The 18,590-nt window shown below is 48.2% G+C and overlaps 1 protein-coding gene across 2 annotated transcripts in view; it reads right to left on the bottom strand.

Annotated features, from left to right (window-relative positions):
- GALNT18 (polypeptide N-acetylgalactosaminyltransferase 18) overlaps nt 1–18,590 on the bottom strand; it is a 317,297-nt gene that overhangs the window by 36,576 nt on the left and 262,131 nt on the right. For both annotated transcript variants that reach the window (XM_069469581.1, XM_069469580.1), the window contains 2 exons: nt 11,813–11,950; nt 6,264–6,359 (listed from right to left, as the gene is read on the bottom strand). In XM_069469581.1, coding sequence (XP_069325682.1) covers nt 6,264–6,359; nt 11,813–11,950 — 234 coding nt within the window. The remainder of the gene's footprint in view (nt 1–6,263; nt 6,360–11,812; nt 11,951–18,590) is intronic.

An 18,590-nucleotide genomic window follows, 5' to 3' on the forward strand; every position in this document is an offset into this window, starting at 1 on the left:
ATCTTCCAGGAGAATGTATCTGTTTAACTTCACTATTTACCTTTTGAGGAGCACCCAGACACTATGGAGTTATACTCTAACTCCTAGATTTCTGCCTGGGTGGAAAAAATCGCGTGAAAGGCTATAATTTTATTTCCCTGTAGGACATTGACCACTTTTGTGCCTCAAGTACCCATTTTATTTTAACCTTCTTTAGAAGATGCCTACAGATACTCAGTTCTTCAGAGGCACTCGGTACCGCTGAACCGCGGTACGAGGCCGGCAGGTGGGAGCGGGCCAGCCTGTGGTCCTGCCTTCTTGGTCTCCTACCGTCACCATTCTTGGCCATGGCTGGCCACAGTCCAAGTGGTGAAGCACAAAGGTAGGCACATTTTCAACTCTCAAGAGAGAAACAAGTTCCAACCTTGGCGGTGGTGAAGGCTTGAGGAGCGGAAAACAGAGGCCGGTCTGTCTCTGGTGCTAGAAGGCAGCTGCACAAAGGCAGTGGATTTTTTCTGGTTCATCGCTGTCTCCCAGGGCCAAAAATAGTATCTGGCATGTGGTAGACTCTCATTGATCTTTAAATTTTTTTTTTAAATGTAATGAATTAAAAAGTCGTAGAATTCCAGGATGGGAGCACCCTTAGAGAAGCCTTAGCTCAAGAGCCTATGTGATATAGGAAGATAAAGAAACTCTTCGTACCGTCCCTGGAACCTCCAGACTTGGCGGGGCACTGATGATGGAGAAGTCAATATCACCACAGCCAATGACTGGGAAGAGTCTCCTTATACTCAGCCAAAAATCTGAGTCCTTACAATTTGGAAGGAGTTTTAATGTCCCCCTTAAATCTGTTCTTTTCTAGGCTAAACGACTCCTATTCTTTTAGCTCAAGGACACGGTCTTGAGTCTCTTTAGCAATCCAGTAATAATAATAATGATAATATTAATAATAGCCAACAATTAGTAAACAATGACTGTGTGCTAGATTTCATTGTCTAAAAGCTTTCTGCACATCCATTTATTTAATCCTCATAACGAACCTACAAAGTAGGTACCACTATAACCTCTATTTTACAGGTGAGGAAATTGAGGCATGAGGAAGTTATGGCACCTTTCCAAGGAGTACAGTTAGTAAGTGGTATGGTTGGGATTTGAACCCAGCTAGTCTGGTTCTTAACTACTATACATTGCCTCATCATTTGCCTTCCAACATTTTCAGGCTTCCTATGTAGTGTGATGCTCAGGGAAGAACATGTGAAGTTTTGTAGCAGAGGCCAGAAGACTGGTACCTCAGGCTGGTCTGTATTCTCCAAACAACCGTGTGAAGTGCCAAATCCCTCCCCTGGAGTTGTGCAGTGTCCAATCTGCACAACTGCATGTGGCAGTCTCATCTATGCACATGTGGTCTTCCCTGGGCTTTCCTTGTCCTGTGTGGCCATTATAACAAGAAAGATTTTGCTGAAAGCTGTTCCAGGGGGCAACATCCCTAGAAATGCATATTGAACATCTGATTTGCATCAAGTCTGGGGAATTCAGTGCATCCTGCATCTGTCCACAGCCTCCTTCTGAGATGTGCCCTGACTTCGTCCTCAAGTAGCCGCTCCATGAGCAGTAAAGTTCTTGAGGACCGAAAGATGCCTTTGAGAGGCCTCGCTAGCCAGAGTCCCTGCCACCTCACCCATTGCTCGTCCCCTGCCCCGTGCTTATCCTGGGTGGAAGCAGGGAACTCGGGGCAGAGACACACAGCCCACCCCCAGGATAAGCCAGTTCTCTCTGGCTCTCCCAGCTCATTGGGCATGCCAGCCTCAACAGATTCCTGCCACAGAGCCCTCACACCTTCTTGTTCTGGGAAATGTGTGTGATCTGAGGCTGGTCCCAAGCCTCCTTACCTCGGGCACCCACAGCCGCGCATCTCAGCACAGTCTGGTGGGAAAGGGCAGCCGGGCCTCAGTGTTCCCTGCACGGCCCAGTTGCACGAGTGTTCTGTGGCTTTGGGGATGGGGAAGAGAGACCCGAGTCTTTGAGACTAGCTGCAGCTCCACATCAAGAAGCTGATTTACAAAGGCAGCTCCCAGCATTCCTGTAAGCACAGCACAGACTCACAGCTTCCCAGGCCAACCGAATTTCAGAACAAAGGAACTGGAAATACGCAGATTGTCAGAGCTGGTGGGGCTGGGCCTAGAGATGGCTCAGTCCAGCTTCATCATTTGTGGACAGGAAGACAGGCCCAGGAGAAACTAATCAATGGTGAGCAGAAGAGCAGATAGTCATCACCTTAGGGTGGAGATATTGACCGAAAGGACCAATGAGGAAGCCCTCTGGGATGATGGGTTTGATCTGGGTGGTAGCTGCACAGTGTATATAAATTTAGGAATTTGCTCAACTGTACACTTAAGATTTGTGTATTTTAATATAAAATTATACTGCAATAAAAGAGTAAAATAAATTAAAAGCCCAGAGGAAGGTAAGGTGACATTGCAAATGTGTGGTAAGACCAAGCCTTGGACTCAGCCCTCCTGACACCCACTTTACTGCTGTTTCCCTGACTCCACTGCATTTTTGCTGCTGTAGTGGCTCAGTGATGTTCCAGTAATCCATGGGTAAGTTTGGACCAGGGCAGGCACGCCTGGCAGATGGCACACAAGGTAAGGAAAGTCAGTCCAGTGGGTTGCAGCTAGAAACTTGAGGGTATTTACAGAGGCAGAGCCAGGCTCAATAAGGAGTAATAATGGTAACACTATCATTACAGCAATACTAATAGCTAACATTTATTGAGCACTTACTATATGCCAGATACTATTTTAAATACTTCACAGGTATTAAATTCTCATAACAAATTTTATGGTATATACCATCATTAATCCTCATTTTACAACTAAGAAAATGGGGCAAGTTTCAAAGCAGGCATTTAGACTCAGGCAGTCTGGCCCCAGAATTCATGCTCTAGCTACACAGATTGTCCCATTTGAATCATCTGCAGCTGGAAGAGGATTGGCAGCCTCTGCGCAGACCAACACCCACCATCCCAGAGAGGAAACACTGAACATTTGTCCAGTGGTCCAGATAAGATTGTAAGCATTAGAAAGCAGGGAGGGAATTTACAAAAAGATCAACTACTTGTGACCTGGTCACCTTGGTCCACATTCAAGAACAACATGGGGATGTTCTGTGCTGAAAACCCAGGTGCTCAATCTTAATAATCAGAGAAATGCAAATTAAAACCACAATGTGTTAGCACTATACACCTACTACAATGGCTATAATTTAAAATACAGATAACACCAAATGTTGGCAAGGATGTAGAACAACTAGAGCTCTAATATAAAGCTGGTGGGTGTAAAAATTGGTACAACTTTGGAAAACTGTTTGGTAGTGTATTATTTGGCTCAGGCTGTCAACAAAACACCATAACGTGGGTGGCATAAATAACAGGAATTCGTTTTCTCATAGTTCTGGAGGCTGGGAAGTCCAAGATCAAGGTGGTGGCCAATTCGGTTTCTGCTGAGGGCCTGTTCACGGCTTGCAGATAGCTGCCTTATCACCCTGTCTTTCGTGTGGCAGAGAGAGCACTCGCAAGCGAGCTCTCTGGTGTCTATTCTTATAAGGACACTATCAGATCAGGGCTCCACCTTATGACCTCACTTGACCCTAATTACCTCCTTGCTCCAAATACTACTAGGGTCAGGGTTTCAACATATGAATTGGAGGAGGGGCACAGTTCAGTTCATAACATTCTGCCTCTGGCTCCCCAAAATGCACGTCCTTATGGCATGCAAAATACATTCATTCCATCTCAACATTCCCAAAGGTTTTCACTCATTCTAACAACAACTCTAAAGTACAAAGTCTCACCTAAATATCATCTAAATCAGGTATGGGTGAGACTCAAAGTACAATTCATCCCAAAGCAAAATTCCTTTCCCAATGTGAGCCTGTGTAATTAGGCAAGTTATATGCTTCCAAATCCAACTGTGGGATAGGCATAGAATAACCATTCTCATTCCAAAAAGAGAAATTGGAATGTAGGAAGAGTGATGAGTCCCAAGCAAGTCCAAAACCTTAGCAAGGCAAGTTCCATTAGGTCTTAAGGCTTGAGAATAGTCTTTTGGCTCAGTGCTCTGCCCTCCAGGCCCACTGGGGTGGCAGGGGCACTGCATTGCTCTGTGGGGTAGCCCTACCCCTGCACCTGTGGTGGGAGTGGAAGCTCTGATGGCCCCTGAAATGCCTTCAGCATCATTCTCCCCTTTTCTTGAGGAAGAGTGCACATTTGCAGCCAAATAGCTCCATGGCCTACATGGTCCTATAGAAACCAAGGCCAACAACCTTCCTTCATTCTGCCCCACCTTCTCTTCCCTTTTAGTTCAAACTGGCAGTGCCTCTACCGGTGCAATCTCATTTTTATTCCTGGCTTCTGTTGGGATGGCTGACTAAATCCATGAGTCACACCCTTAGTGTTCTCTTCAGAACAAGCTTTCACATTATTTTGCAATGTGGATAGGCTGAGAATTTTCCAAGTCTTCAAAGTAAGGTTAAGTGAGGTCATAAGGGTAGATCCCTGATCCAATAGGATTACTGTCCTTATAAGAAATAGATACTAGAGGACTCATTCGTGCATGCTGTCTGCCTCTCCCCGACGTGAGGACACCCAAGAAAGCAGCCATCTGCAAGCCAGGAAGAGAGCTCTTACCAGAAACTGAATTGGCCAGACCTTGATCTTGACTTCCCAACCCCCAGAACTGTGAGAAAATAAGTTTCTGTGGTTTAAGGCACCCAGCCCGGGATATTTTGTTTTGTCAGCCTGAGCAGACTAATACAGGTAATATCTACTAAAAGTGAACATATGACCCAGCAATTCTACTCGTAGGTATAAATCAAAAAGAAATGAATACATATGTGCACCAGAAGACATAAACAGGATGCTCATTGCAGCAGAATTCATGATATTTCCAAACTGGCAATAGTCCAAGTGTCCATCAATAGTAGAATAGAGAGTGAATTATGGTATATTCATAAAATGGAATACTACATAGTAATAAAAAATTACAGCTACATATAATAGCAAGGATATATTTCAGAAATATGACAAAAGAAAGAAACCAACATGAGAAAATATATACCATATGATCCTATTTACGTAAAATTCAAAATCAGACAGCAATACTTTTTTTCTTGAGTTGGTGACATGGGTGTGTGCATTCATTAAGCTGTACACTTATAAGTCTATTTCTGTATATGTGCTATACTTCAATAAAAAGTTTACATAGATAGTCACCCCTTAAAAATGCTGCACCATTGTAACAGTGAAGAATGATTTGCCTCACGGGGTGGTGTGGAGAGAGCATGATCTGCTGATCTGCAATTGACCAGCCAGTGATGTTAGAGCAACTCAGCCCATAAAAGGACAAAATGGTAGAGATCACAACAGATAATCCCCTGGAAGTCTCATCATTCACATGCAGGGTAACACACATCATGGTGTCCTTCAGACGTGCGTTTTGGCAGATAACAGCTCTTTTAAAAACAGAGTTGCAATTGCACACATATATATGTCTTATATACTAAAATATCTTTTTGTAATCATTGTTCACTTCTGGAGTGAAGTAAACTCTGGTAATGTTATCAGTTCAGAACAGGTCAGTCTATGGCATTCTTGATCAACGGTTGCCTATTGTACTTTGTTGAATAAACCATGTCTTTTGCATGTGTCTTGGCATCCTCTTTGGGTCTCTGAAGCCTATATTATGAATGGGGATTTTTAAGAATAACTTGTTTTCCTGGTAGCTGCCCTTCATTCTCCACTAGGAGAAGACCAGAAGAGCAGGAAAGGAGTCCCATGGCTGTAGATTTTGGCCCCAGTTACGATCTACTGAAGGACAGACCTGAAGACCATGCCAGGGCATATAAAGGAACTCTGACATCTCGAGGAGCTTGGGGGAACCCTTGGGCTCCATCCTGCTAGGGAATGGCTTGGCTGCCAGAAACAGGACTGTGATGTCCTGTTTACCCAAAACAGGTTAAAGTTTGCCTAAAATAAGCAGGTGTTTCTCTTTAGAACTTTACCCCCTTTCTTCATCCCCATCCCAGCGGATCCTGGAATCCTAGCACCCACTCCCCAGCCTACTTCCAGGCAAGGCAGGTGGAACTACCTGCTCATGAGGATACTTTCTAATGAAAAGCCCCAGAGACCCCTGGCCCCAGAGCACCAGGACAGAGTTGAGATATTCTTCCCCACGCCAGGCACTCACATGCACACTCTTGGCATAGGCATCTCTTAGAGGACTCACCTGGGGTGTCATCCCGTGGCAGATGTACATGATGGGAACATTCTCTGTATCCGGCCCCTGATCAAGACACAAATCTGTCTTCAGGGAATTCTGCAGCTGAATGTCAGAGGAGAGGCAGCCACACCAAAAATAAAAGAGGAACAGAGAAAGCAAATGCATTAACTCCAGAGAAACAAGAATTCCAATGAGACAGACTCCATTTTCATAATCAGCCCCTTGAACACTACGGAACCAACAAGCATCAGTTTTTGCCTTACATAAAGGTGCTGAGATGAGACGGGCCTCCTTTGAAGGAGAAACATTTACATCTCATTAAACAGTGAGCTGGGTTTGGGGAGCTGAGACAGTCTGGGTAAAAATAAGAGATACACGCGCATGTGCACACACAAGATGGTGCTGGTTCTTCACCCTCTCCACTTGCCCAGGGGTGGCAAAGTGGCCTTCAAGCGTCCCTGAGAGAAGTCTTTGCACTCGAGCACAGGGGAAATGGGCAACATGTTAGCTGTTTTCAGGCCTGGGAGGTCCTCTGGAACTGGGCTTTTTTTGCCTCCTGCAGATCCAGCAGTGGCTTGGTCAGGCCCTACGGTGGCCCATCTTGCTGAAGGGCATCCAAAGGGGGAGGTCTGGTGGGAGAATAAGAGAAGACGGGGCTGGGGTGGGAGCAGGAGAAAAGTGAGGGTATCTCTTTCCCTCACCTGTAGGTGCACGGACCCACAATCTTGGCAATCCACAGAGCATGCCTGGGTAAGAGGGCCAGTATTCAATGTCCCCTTCTTGCTTACGCCCACTCTCAGCCCTCTAAAGGGCAGCCTGCAGTCCACAGGGCCCTGCTCACCAGCCACAGCTGAGAGGACCGGGTGGGCCCCAACCCATAGTCTAGAACGCATTAATAATCATTGCCTTTCTCTCCCTCTTCTCCTCCCTTTCTTGCTCTGGAATTTGATCATCTCATCATTTTCTTATCCTGTCTTGGAACCCAAATGGGACCCAGAGACTAGTTAGCAGATGGCGGCAACAAGAACTGCAAGGTCATTTAGACTGACTGGCGTGGGGGGTCTGTTGGGCCATGTGCAAGCAGAGAAAGCTGGGTGCCATCAAGGATGCATGATGCCCAAGGCAGACAGAATTAGAGACACGAGAGACCATCCTGTCCCTGCTGGAGCTTTAGTGGCCTCTCAGCGGGAGTGCCCGTGTCCACCTGTACCTCAGTTCCTGTCCTGTAAGAGAGTTTGTGGTACCTTCACCCCACTCTCACCTTACCCCCAGCTAGCTTACCTGGGGTTCTCCTCTTAGAAATCAAAGCATTCTGTTTAGAACAGGGGACTGGAGATCAGAATCCAGGAAAGACAAGGGCAGGGGGCCACAGGTGGGCCATCTCTTTGGGGGAAGGCCAGACACAGGCAGCGGTTAGGCTTTCGTAGTCCTGATGGCTGTGGGAGGAGTGGAATGAACCCAACTAAGGGGCATGAAATGGACAGATCACCAGAGGCCCACGTGTGCTCTGTGCATACCCTGTTTTTAACAGGAGACAAGGAACAGAGTCAAATTATTTTCTCTTAAGCTTCCTTTCCTTTACTGAGTGATAGCAGCTTAATCCCAAACTTAAAGTTTAGAGATTCTGAAGAAATACCCTATGAACATGTGCCAACTCCCCAGTAGCATGTATGCGGCAAATCCTCTGTTATAAATCCACTCCTTGGCTTGCCTTTGTGGGAAGAGCATGTGCAAACACACTCTGTTCTTGTCCTGCAGCCCACGGAGAGGTGGGTGTCACATCCAAAGCCAAGCACTGCAACCCATTAGCGAAACCTGTTAACTGCTCTTGCAAAGAGAAAGGCCCACAGAGCCCTGATGCTAGGCTTGGCTTTCCCCTGGGTTCTCAAAGCCAGCCCCTGGGTGAGGGAGTGGGTGTCTTTTGATAAAGTCCTCCCTGGCTCTGCGTCATCCCTGCCCCCTGAAGCAGGTGGTGTATTGGAGCGGCTGGGAGACACAGGCTAGGGCGGAAGCCTGGCTCTAGCTGCGTGTCTCGGACAAAGCAGCGTAACTCCTTCCCGACTGTTTCCTTCTCTCTAAAACAGGAATAATAACAGTGCTTACCTCACAGGGCTGTTTTGAGGATTAAGTGAAACAATATCTACAAGTGCTCAGCATAGGGCCTGGTGAATAACAAATGTGCAATAATTGTTAGCTGCTGTTATTTCTGCTATAACCTTCCTGAAAGCCATTCAGGGAAACCAGCTTTTACAAATACATCTATGTGCCAGGTACCATGTGATGTACTTTCCGTGTGTATCTCACCTTATTCTCAAAACAACCAGTCAGGCTGGTAATATTACCTCTTTTAAAGGGGAAGAAACTGTGGTTAGTGACAAGCTCTGCTCTCCTTTTTCTCTGTAATGCTGTCCCTGCTGTGCGCACACTGCCCCATGCTGCCCTCTGCTTTGGCCTTCCCTTTGCTGGGCTACGTCTTCCTCTTCCTTTGTTCTCAGCTCATCTGCCACTCTGGAATCCTTCCGGACCCCAGCCGGGCGGGGACCACTGCTCCACACTCCCCCAGCGTCCCATTTCTCTCACGGTGGCACTTAGCACATTGCGCTCTTGTTGCCTCTTCACTTGCCTGTCTCCGCTGTTAGTCACCAGATGGGGTCTCTGTTTCTCTCACTGTATATCACATGGGCCAGGGGACATGGTAGACTATGGGCCAGGGGACATAGTAGACCATCAATGCTCGTCAAGTGAGTGCATGGAGAAAACTAAGAAATGAATGGCATTCCCAGATGAACGGCACCTGAGTCAGACAAGTGGCAGAGCTGGCGTCTGACTCCAAAACCCAAGCTCTTTCCATCATGCAAATGGCTGCAATCCTGAGACTGTAAAAGATGCCCCGTGACATGGCATTACTATGACCATTAAGGTTTTGCACATTGTCAAGTTCGCACGGCCAGTAAGTGCCAAAGGTGACGTTCAGAAGCCAGGCATGTCTGTTTCCAGAAGGTGCTTCATCTCTATGCTCAGCACCAGAGCTGGGATTAATCCAAAGCCATCCTGTCCCCCAGACAGAGAGCTCAATGATCCAGGGGACACCCATGCCACACAGTGGAGCCCACAGGTCCTTGTGCCTGCAGGTCTCACTAATGGGACCAAGTAGTGGATTAATGACCTGGGCTCTAGGCTGGATACTGGCCCCACTGAGAGTCCCAGAAGTTATTTGACCTGAACAATGTAGTTTGGGCGTGAGTTGGAATAGAAAAAGAAAAAGGAAACTCTGCCCGTGAAAAGACATCTGGTGTCTTCATTTTAGAACAAAAATGATTACCAGGAAGAATGACTCAGACCCAGCAGATCCTCCTGCTCCCGTGGCTGCATCCTGCCTTGCCCACCTTCACCCTGGTGCCCCCAATAAAAGCTCATTATGCCCCTTGACTGGCGAGCACGTCTCTGCTCATGTAGGAGCCCAGCCTGTGGAGGAGCACGGAGGGCGGGGAGGCTGGCTGGGCCCTGGCAGTGGCTACGGGTCATGCAGGGGGTCAGAGACCTCTGCCAGCCCTAGGGGGATGAGTGGATGGCTTCAGTGTGAGAGTGAAAACAGCCTGAGCCATGGACTCAGACAGATCCAGATCACAACCCTCTACAGGCCGCTCACTATTTGACAAGCCAAATGTTTCTGGGATTGGCATGGAGCAGCTACATTATAAACCTGCTGCACCTGTATTTAAGATGAGACTTTTACTTGGAGGTTGAGACTGCCTTTAGCCAAGACCCAGAATTGCAAAGGCCACACATGCACACCTCCACTGTCATTGCTTCCTCTGCTTCTGTGTGAGTTTGGCTACAGCTGACAGCCGGCTGAGAACATGAGTCCAGAAGCTGGCCTTGGCTCACAGAGCTTTGGGGCAATACTTTCCCTGGAGCCACAGTAGCATAACTATCCTTTTAGGAAGGGGTCCAACAATGGGCGAGGAGCACACGGCTTGCTGTGGGGCCGAGTGGGGGGGCATCGGTAGCAGCTGTGTCCTCAGGGTGGCTCTGGGGAGGTAGACAGGACAGATGGGGACCTTACAGTGCAGTGTGTTTCCATGGTGACGACAGGATCTGGAGACTCGGGGACTACCTGAGCAGCACCGCTGGGGTGTTTTCTACATTGAATTGCACCAGCCTGGGATGTGCAGAGGTTGGAGGCCACTGGGTGGTTCTCTTGGGACATGTCAACCGTGCCATGGGGACTCTCCTGGGAGGATAAGACTCTCTGCCACAGGCTGGCCTCGTGGACAACAAAGACCCTTGGGGTTCTGGGATCCCAGCACTGTCTGCTTCCTGGGATGTAAGAGCGGAAGGCCCATGACGCCAATCTCTCAGCAAGGACTCCTCCCGCTCCCGGGTAAGTGCTCTGCCCACTATGGTCCCTACTGGGCAGGTCTGAACTCAGCTCTGACCACAGCTCATCAAAGGAAGAGGACTTTGTTCTTCCTTCAAGTTTTTATCCTGGGATACCAAAAAAAGGTCTGTGGGGACACTTTGGACACAAAAAAGGTCCAAAGTGAGGGACCAGAGTGACCTCAAAAGCTGGTGTTTTAGACTCAGTTTCACTGTTGATTATCTGTGCGAATATGAGCACATCACTTTTTTGCTTCTCTGTTTCCTCATCTGTAACACGGAGATAATATAAGTAACCCTACAGAGCAGTCTTGAGGGCATCACTGTCACAGAAAAACTTTATGTGCTAGGACTGGAAGTCAATAAAAACCAGGCGAGACAGCCCAAAATCAGTCAGGTATCATTTAAAATGCCTTGTGGCATTTCACCTTAATGGTTGTGGATTGAGAGAATAGGAGAGTTTATCAAGGTTCAAAGTATTTTAACCTTAGACAGAAAATACATTTACGTATCTTAGACTTTCTTCTACCCTGTGAGCACAGTATTAATTTCTCCCATTTAACAGACCAAGAAACTGAGGCCCACAGATTTGGACACTTGCCTGCGAAGTGGCCTGGTCAAGATTCGAACCAGGTCTGTCTGACTCCAAACCCTACGCTCTGGTCCCCCCATCCTGCCACCTCCCATCAGGGTAACTGCTCTGTGCCCATCCACAGGTGGTACTAAAAGTACAGCAAAACACAGCACACTCAGGAAGGTGCCGTTTCCCACAGCTGCTTTCGGGGAGGCTCTGTGTTCGAGCGGACGACATGGCCTCTTGGTGGGAGGCACGGGCGGCTGTCAGAACCGCAGGCCCCCCGCTAGGAGAAGGGCAGGGCTACCTTGCAGTCTTGAGCTAACTGCTTTATTATGTGTTATGTTAAGCGGAATACGTAGGTTTGGAGCCAGAGCTGAATAGCGTGGGACTATAAAGGAGAGATAAGTGCCCCTCTCTGCCTGGGAAAGCGAAGGCTGGCTCGAAGGTCCAGAAACCAGCACCTGGTCCCCAGGCCTGCCGCGGGTCACCCAGTAGGTGGCCGAGAAGCTCTTTCACTCCTCCCCCTTCCTTGCTATGCCTCTTTCTAATTCTTGCTTCTGTCTGTTCTTGAATGAAACCCCAAAGAGGCGGGCCTTACCACCCCGTAGGCAATGATGTCCGAGTACATCCTCATCTCCGGGTACACGCTGACCAGGTACCACCGGAAGGTCTTGCACTGCAGCTGTTTCCTCAGAGCCTTCCTTGCAGTGATGTCCCCGATGTCCACTCCTGAGTCCTGCACAGGGAGGCAGAGGCAGAGGTGCAGCCACCACCAGATTGCGGTTTGTCCCCAAACTCCCTCAGGGTAACCCAGCGCCCCCAACCAAGATTCCTGGAGACTGTCTGGGGAAGGGACCATGTGGGACATTAACCCCTGCATTTCCCCACATGTACCCTAGCCCCATAAATGTCCTCATTTGGACTCTGAAACATGGGACCAGCATTGATGGCCATTGTCATCAAAGATCATTGAAAATAAAGATGCCAAATCCTTAGGTTAACCCAGAAAAGCTATAGTCTGGGTGTAGATGAAAAAAATGGGAAGAATCCAGTCTGAATAAGGCTTTTTCCTATCTCGAGAGGCAAGATGAGAGATTCTATGCTGTGGGGTGAGAGGAAGAGGGAAGGGAAAAGAGTCGAAGACGGAATAATGCTAATTCTAATACCATCCCTAAGAATCCTAACTGCTAAGGCTTATGTAACACTTCCAATGTGCTAGGCTCTGTTCTGAACGAGACATGCATATATAATTATATTTGTTTACTTATATGTATATGTCTGTATAATATATTGTCCCATTTAAGTTTACAAGGTAGCACTACACAATCCTCCTTTACAGATGAGAAGTTGAGATGAAGAAAGGTTCAGTAGCCTCTTTGGTGACTTGCCCAAAGCCCCATAGCTAGTAGATGATGGAGCTGAGATTTGAACCCAATTAATCTGGGTCTAGAGTTTGTGTTTTTGACCTTACCGTATGCATTTTCAAGATCCCCCCCTTATGCCTCCTAAGACCAAGTCCTCGTGGGGAGGAGCAGATTCCCTCTTAAGCTTTGGGGTCTTAGTGCAGAGATTGCTTGTGGCCCTCATTTCCCAGGTGCACTGTGATGCAGCAGCCATGGAGCAGAAATGGAGACATGAATGTGTCCCTGAGCGAGACAGAGAGAGAAGCCCCCACATTTCCTGTGGTCCCAGAGCAGAGTTGGAGAGCTCTAAGAACTCCTCAGCTTGCACACCAGCTGCTGAACAGGGCACAGGATTGGCTGAGAAAAAGCTGATGCCACAGCAGAGGATGCTGAGGTGTCTAGGACCTAGGGATCAGATGGAAAGCCAGTGACGTCTCAGAAGATGACACCCTGGCAGGGATGGAGCCAGGGACCAGATGGGGCATGTGGTATCTCATAAGACACTAGACCAGAGCAGAGGCAGAGGAAGATGGAGAGGTGGCGCTCTCTCCCATGACACCGTGGGCCGTGTGCTTCTTGTGCGAACCTCCTGGTTCTAGCAGCGCCCCCAGGGATCAAATTACTGAGGTTGGGTAGGCTATGAAATTGACAGAGTTTAAATCTAAAATGTCTGAGAAAAATAAAAAAAATGGCTGCATTTATCTGGACATGAACAGAACAAATTTTTGACATCAGACAATGAAGGCTTGAGTGAAAGCAAAATTTAGATATACAAGAGATAATTCATTTTTGTCCACAAGAGTTCAGGTAATATAAAAACTTAAACTACTACTATCTACAACTTAAAGTTTGAGACTCCTGGGGACCAATTTCAGCCAGGACCTACCCTCTGAGGACTTCTTAATGGCCTCATCTATGATTTCTCGGTGACTTGCCTCCTGCCCTGAGCCCCCTAATAACTGCCATTGGATCCTTTCTCTGCTGGATTCCAGCCGCTTAGGGCCAGGAAACTTCCATCAGACTTATCTCTGTGCCCCCAGGCCTAGCCCCGAGCCTGAACTACATTGATGAGAAGAGTTGAAAAACATTTAGGAAGTTGTGAACATAGGAACTGGCTGTAGATGTAGCCCACTTCCCAGCCCCAAACCCAAGGGATCTGTTAAGTATTAACCCTTTATGCTTCTCTGTACTTTATCCTTGTATCACAAAACTGTTTCCTTGGACCCATTCCTTCCTTGTTCCTTCATGTCATAATTGCCTTTAAATGACTACAACTTAACACTGTGTCTCAGCTTTTATAGAGAGCTACTAAAAGAATCTGTCTCAGGAAGGCCTCCACGTTTTCCTAAAATTCTGGGTTCCCACGGGAAAACTTTCTTTCTGCTCTCAGGATCAGGGAAAAGTTTGTCTCTCACCTTACAATCTAACAAAAAATGAGAGCTGTATCAATATAACCCGTCAGGTGGCCATCTCTACTTAACTGCTAGGAAGCCCAAGGACCAGCCCTTTGTTCAACTTAGATTGCTGGGTATCAAATCTACTTCCCCTTCCTGTTTATTAATTGACTTTTGCCTTTCTGTTTTAATGACTCAGCATGTCTGCACTGTGTGTTTACTGTAAATTGCTTCAAACCTATCTTAAGAGCAGGAAGCACACATTAAGTAATAAGCAAACCTCAGAAAAGGTTCCTGTGGCCCTTATAATTAGAAAACAATAAACGCATCTTCCTTTCTTGCCAAATACTTAGGGTCGTAGGTTGATTAGCGTCCTCCTCCAAAATTCTTGTCTACCTGGAACCTCTGAATGTGACTTTATTTGGAAATAGGGTCTTTGCAGATATAATTAGTTCAGGATCTCAAGATGAAATCATCCCGGATGTAGGGTGAGCCCTAAATCTAACGGCTAGTATCTTCGTAAGAGAAAGGAGGAGGCGATTTGGACACACAGAGGTGCAGGGAGGGGAAGGCCATGTGGAGATGGAGGCACAGATTGGAGTGATGCATCTACAAGCCAAGGAAGGCGGGAGCCACCCGGAGCTGGTGGAGGCAAGGAAGGATTCCCCCTCGAGACGTAGGAGGGAGTACAACTCTGCTGGCGCCTTGCATGTAGACTTCTGGCTTCCAGAACTGTGAGAGGATAAATTTCTGTTGATTTAAGCCACCAAGTGCATGGTAATGTGTTACAGCAGCCTTAGGCAACAAATAAACTTAGCCACATAAAAAGATGCCCAATATTCCAGCCACGAAGTCACAAGACTCCTCGCAGCCAAACCTAAACAAGGGCCGCCACTGAAGCACCGTGGCGAGCCGTCCCTGAATCCAGCCTGTCTTTGGGGAAGAGCAGCAGGGGGTGGCCTGGAGTTCCTGAACCTGCTTATGAAAATGCTTTGCTGCAGGCCAACTTTCTGCTTATTGATGAATAAACTGATTTTCTATTACAGTAGCAGGATGCAAGAGCTGGAGGCCCCTTTGCCCTTTGAAAAGCTGGGGACTGAAGGCGGCGAGGGAGCAGGTGAGAGGGCCATTTCTGCTCGGTGCACAGCCCAGAGGGGACTCAGCACAGCCAGCAACGAGCGGAGGACGTCTGCCCAGTAACGGCATTTTAAATATGCAGAAAGAATGCACGGGGCATAAACGATCGCATCAACAAGAGTTAACACTTTTCTAGCACCTCCTATGTGCCAAGTACTGATCAAAGCCTTTACGTATATTAACTTATTTAATCCTCGAGGCAGCTGCCTGGGCAGGGCTGAAGGGCTCCAGCTCTACACTTGCAGCTGGGACGCTGCAGAAGAAAGGTTAAGTACATTGGGAACAGATGTGCTTGTGGTTGAGCAGAAGGTCCTGGGACGCCACCATGTCAGGGGCAGCTGGGAAACCTCCCAGGGAAACATGGAGCATCCACCCCTCCTCCCTCTTTTTTCTCTTTCAACTCATCTTTACCAAGTGCCTATTTATTATGTGGCAGACGCCGTCCCAAACACTGTGTATACCAACAGGAATAAGTCTCAGTCTTTTCCCGAAAGGAGAGTCTGGGAGATTCAGACAAATAAACAGCCTCTCTGCACACAGTGTGAAGCATGGGAGGAAATAGAAAGTGTTAGGGAGGATAGAGGAAGGGCCTTAATCCACATGACGCTGTGGATGGTGGGCAAGGGAGAAGGGGAGCAGTCAAAGAAGGCTTCTTGGAGTAGGTGATGCTTGAGGTGAGTTTGGAGACATGAGCAGGATTAACTAAATTAGTGTCACCCAAACCTGGCTACCCTGAACCATCATCTGGAGAGCTTTTCGCAGATGCTGGTACTGCTACAGACCTACCCATCAGAATCTCTGGGTAATTGTTAGACCAGATCAGCAGATCAGTAATTGTTAAAAGTTCTCCAAGTGATTCTGATGCAGTTGGTCTGAAGACCTGCTTTTAGGAGCCATTGCCCAAGGAAGAAATGGATCACACACCCTGCCAGCAGATTGGCTCATTGATACGCATCAGCGAGGTTTCCCTGAGCTCTCTCCATGTGCTCAGCCTTGTGCTGGGGACAGTGACACACACATGAACAGCACAGTCCGTTCTCGGGGAGCTCATGGTCTATTGCAGTGGTTCTCGCCCCTGGATGGACATTAGAATCCCCTGAAGAGCTTTCTAAAAAAACAGACTCCAGGCGCCCCTTCCACATCAATTAAGTCATAGTCTCTAGAGGTGGAGAGCAAGTCACTTTAAAGTTCAGCCAGACTGGAGAGCCACTGATCTATGAGAAAGAGAGACTTTCAGACAACAGAACATTTTGTCACAGGCTGGTCAAGCAATGCCACAGACCTGTGTGAGAGGGAGGGCGCTTTCCCCAACCGGAGCTGGCTTTCTGGAGAGAGAGTCTCAAAGGATGGGGAGGATTTGGTAGGGGTGGGTGTTGGGGAAGAGGAAGAGGGTAGGGAATTCCAAGCAGAGAGAACAGAATTAGCAACCGCACAGATGTGCGAAACAGCGTGGTGTGGACAGCTATGGGAGGTTCCCGTAGTCCATGTAGTCTATGTAGACTCCAAAACAGAGAGTGGCTGGAGATGTAGGCAGAGGAGGGAGCAAGGGAACCCAAGATGCCATGTCAAACATGGCTTTGTACTTGATTTTATACACCGTGGAGAGTCATTTAAAGATTTTAAGCAGGGCAGTAGCATAGTTGCTGCTAGTTTTTTGAAGATAACTTTGGGTAACAGGTTTGAAGGGGACAAGGCTTGGGCCAGGGAAACCAGTGGGAGGATGTTGCAGACAAAGAGACGGGCTTCACGCAGACGTGAGAGGAGGCAGGGATGGGAAGGAGGGCTCACAGGGGGGAGTGGGGACTGATAGAGAGAAAGACCGAGGGGCCGATGCTCAGTTTCCAGCTCATGTGTCCGGGCAGATGGTGGCACCATGAATGGAGACAGAGAGTGAGAACAGGAGCAGATCTGGGGGAAAAAGTGTTGGTCAGATTCAGTCTGAGTGCCTGTGGGGACACCAGGAGGAGAGGGCCAGCTGGCAGTTGGAGATTCAGTCTGAAAGTAGAGGCAGAAGTCAGGGCTGGAGATATTAATTAGGAAGGCAATGTATGGGTGGCAGTCAGACCCAAGAGTGATGAGATTACCCAGAAAGATGGTGTATAATGAGAGCAGTTGGCCAAAGATGGATCCCAGGGAGCACGTGAGCACGCACTGGAGGTAAGAGGGACCCACGGTAGTCAGCACAACGAGAGAGAGCGGAGAGCCTGGGGTGTGGGATCACGGAGCCAAGGGACCACAGTTTCAGGGAAAGGGTGAAATCCCATAGGTTAAAGACTTTAAAATGTCCATTAAATTAGGCAGTGGGGAGGCCCTTGTTGGCTTGACAAAGGCGGTTTCAATGGAGTATTGGGGATGTGGCTTGAGCAGTGATTGGGAGGTGAGAAAGTGTTGACTCTCCGAGCAAGTCTGGTAAGAGGAAGGAGAGGGCGTTTAGACACAGAGGGAACAGGTATGTCAAGAGAGAGTTTTCTAGGAAACACACTGGCCCCTTCCTTCTCCATAAGGCTTTGTCCTGGACAATTCCACCTGTCATCTGTCTTGCGTTCACTTTGCCCCACCTACTTGATTTTGTGTGAACTACCCCCAAGAGGAGTCACAGACACTGAGTTTCATCATTTTCCAATGATTTTCTCTCCCTCCATTCTCCACCATTCATTGTGTTGCTGTGCATTTCAACACCTGTCAGCGGCAATGGGGCGAGGGCTGCAAGGTGTGCAGCTCTAGGCTGCAGAGGAAAGGGGGGCGGGACTGTGACAGGACTGCAGTCCTAAGCAGAGCCTGGGGACTTGCGATGCTCATGGGTGAGGTCCTGGTGAGTTTCCAAGTGTTCTTAACATTTTTGCCATCAGAGGACACCCACAGCAGGGCTCAGCACCTTGTGTAGAATACTATGTTCCAACGCCACAGACAAGTCCAGAAGGAACTATGGTTTCCCTACAAACTCTCTTGCCATCAGGGACACAATCCCTTGGCTGGTTCATTCGGGTTGACTGCATATGGCTGATATTCCCTGGCTCCTCATTCTTCCTCCCTACTGCTGAAATCTCACTGGCAGGGGGAGTATGCAACCCAACTCAAGTCCCCCTTCCCTGTGGTGGGGGTGGGGGTGGCCTGAGAGCCCTCACCCAAGGCCCAGCCTACTTTCTCACCCATTTAGCCGGAGCAACATTACCTTGGGATAGAGTTCAGGGAACAGGGCCTTCATATGGAAACTTTAAGCAAAGATCAATCCTTTCCCCATGAGAAAGAGACCTGAGGCTTGCTAAAGGACTCCCACGGGGACACCCTGGCCTTAGGAGGAAAGAAAGAAGTCATGTGGTCACACAGAATGCAGCATAAGCAATGGACTGCAGGCAGACAGGCAGGTAAGCAGGTTGGAGTCCTGTGGCTGGCGTCTGTTGGGCGCTCCCAACTCAGCGGTCCAAGGTCATTTCCACATGAC

Source organism: Eulemur rufifrons, chromosome 6 (genome assembly GCF_041146395.1).
Source record: "Eulemur rufifrons isolate Redbay chromosome 6, OSU_ERuf_1, whole genome shotgun sequence".
In the NCBI taxonomy this organism is placed as follows: domain Eukaryota; kingdom Metazoa; phylum Chordata; class Mammalia; order Primates; family Lemuridae; genus Eulemur; species Eulemur rufifrons.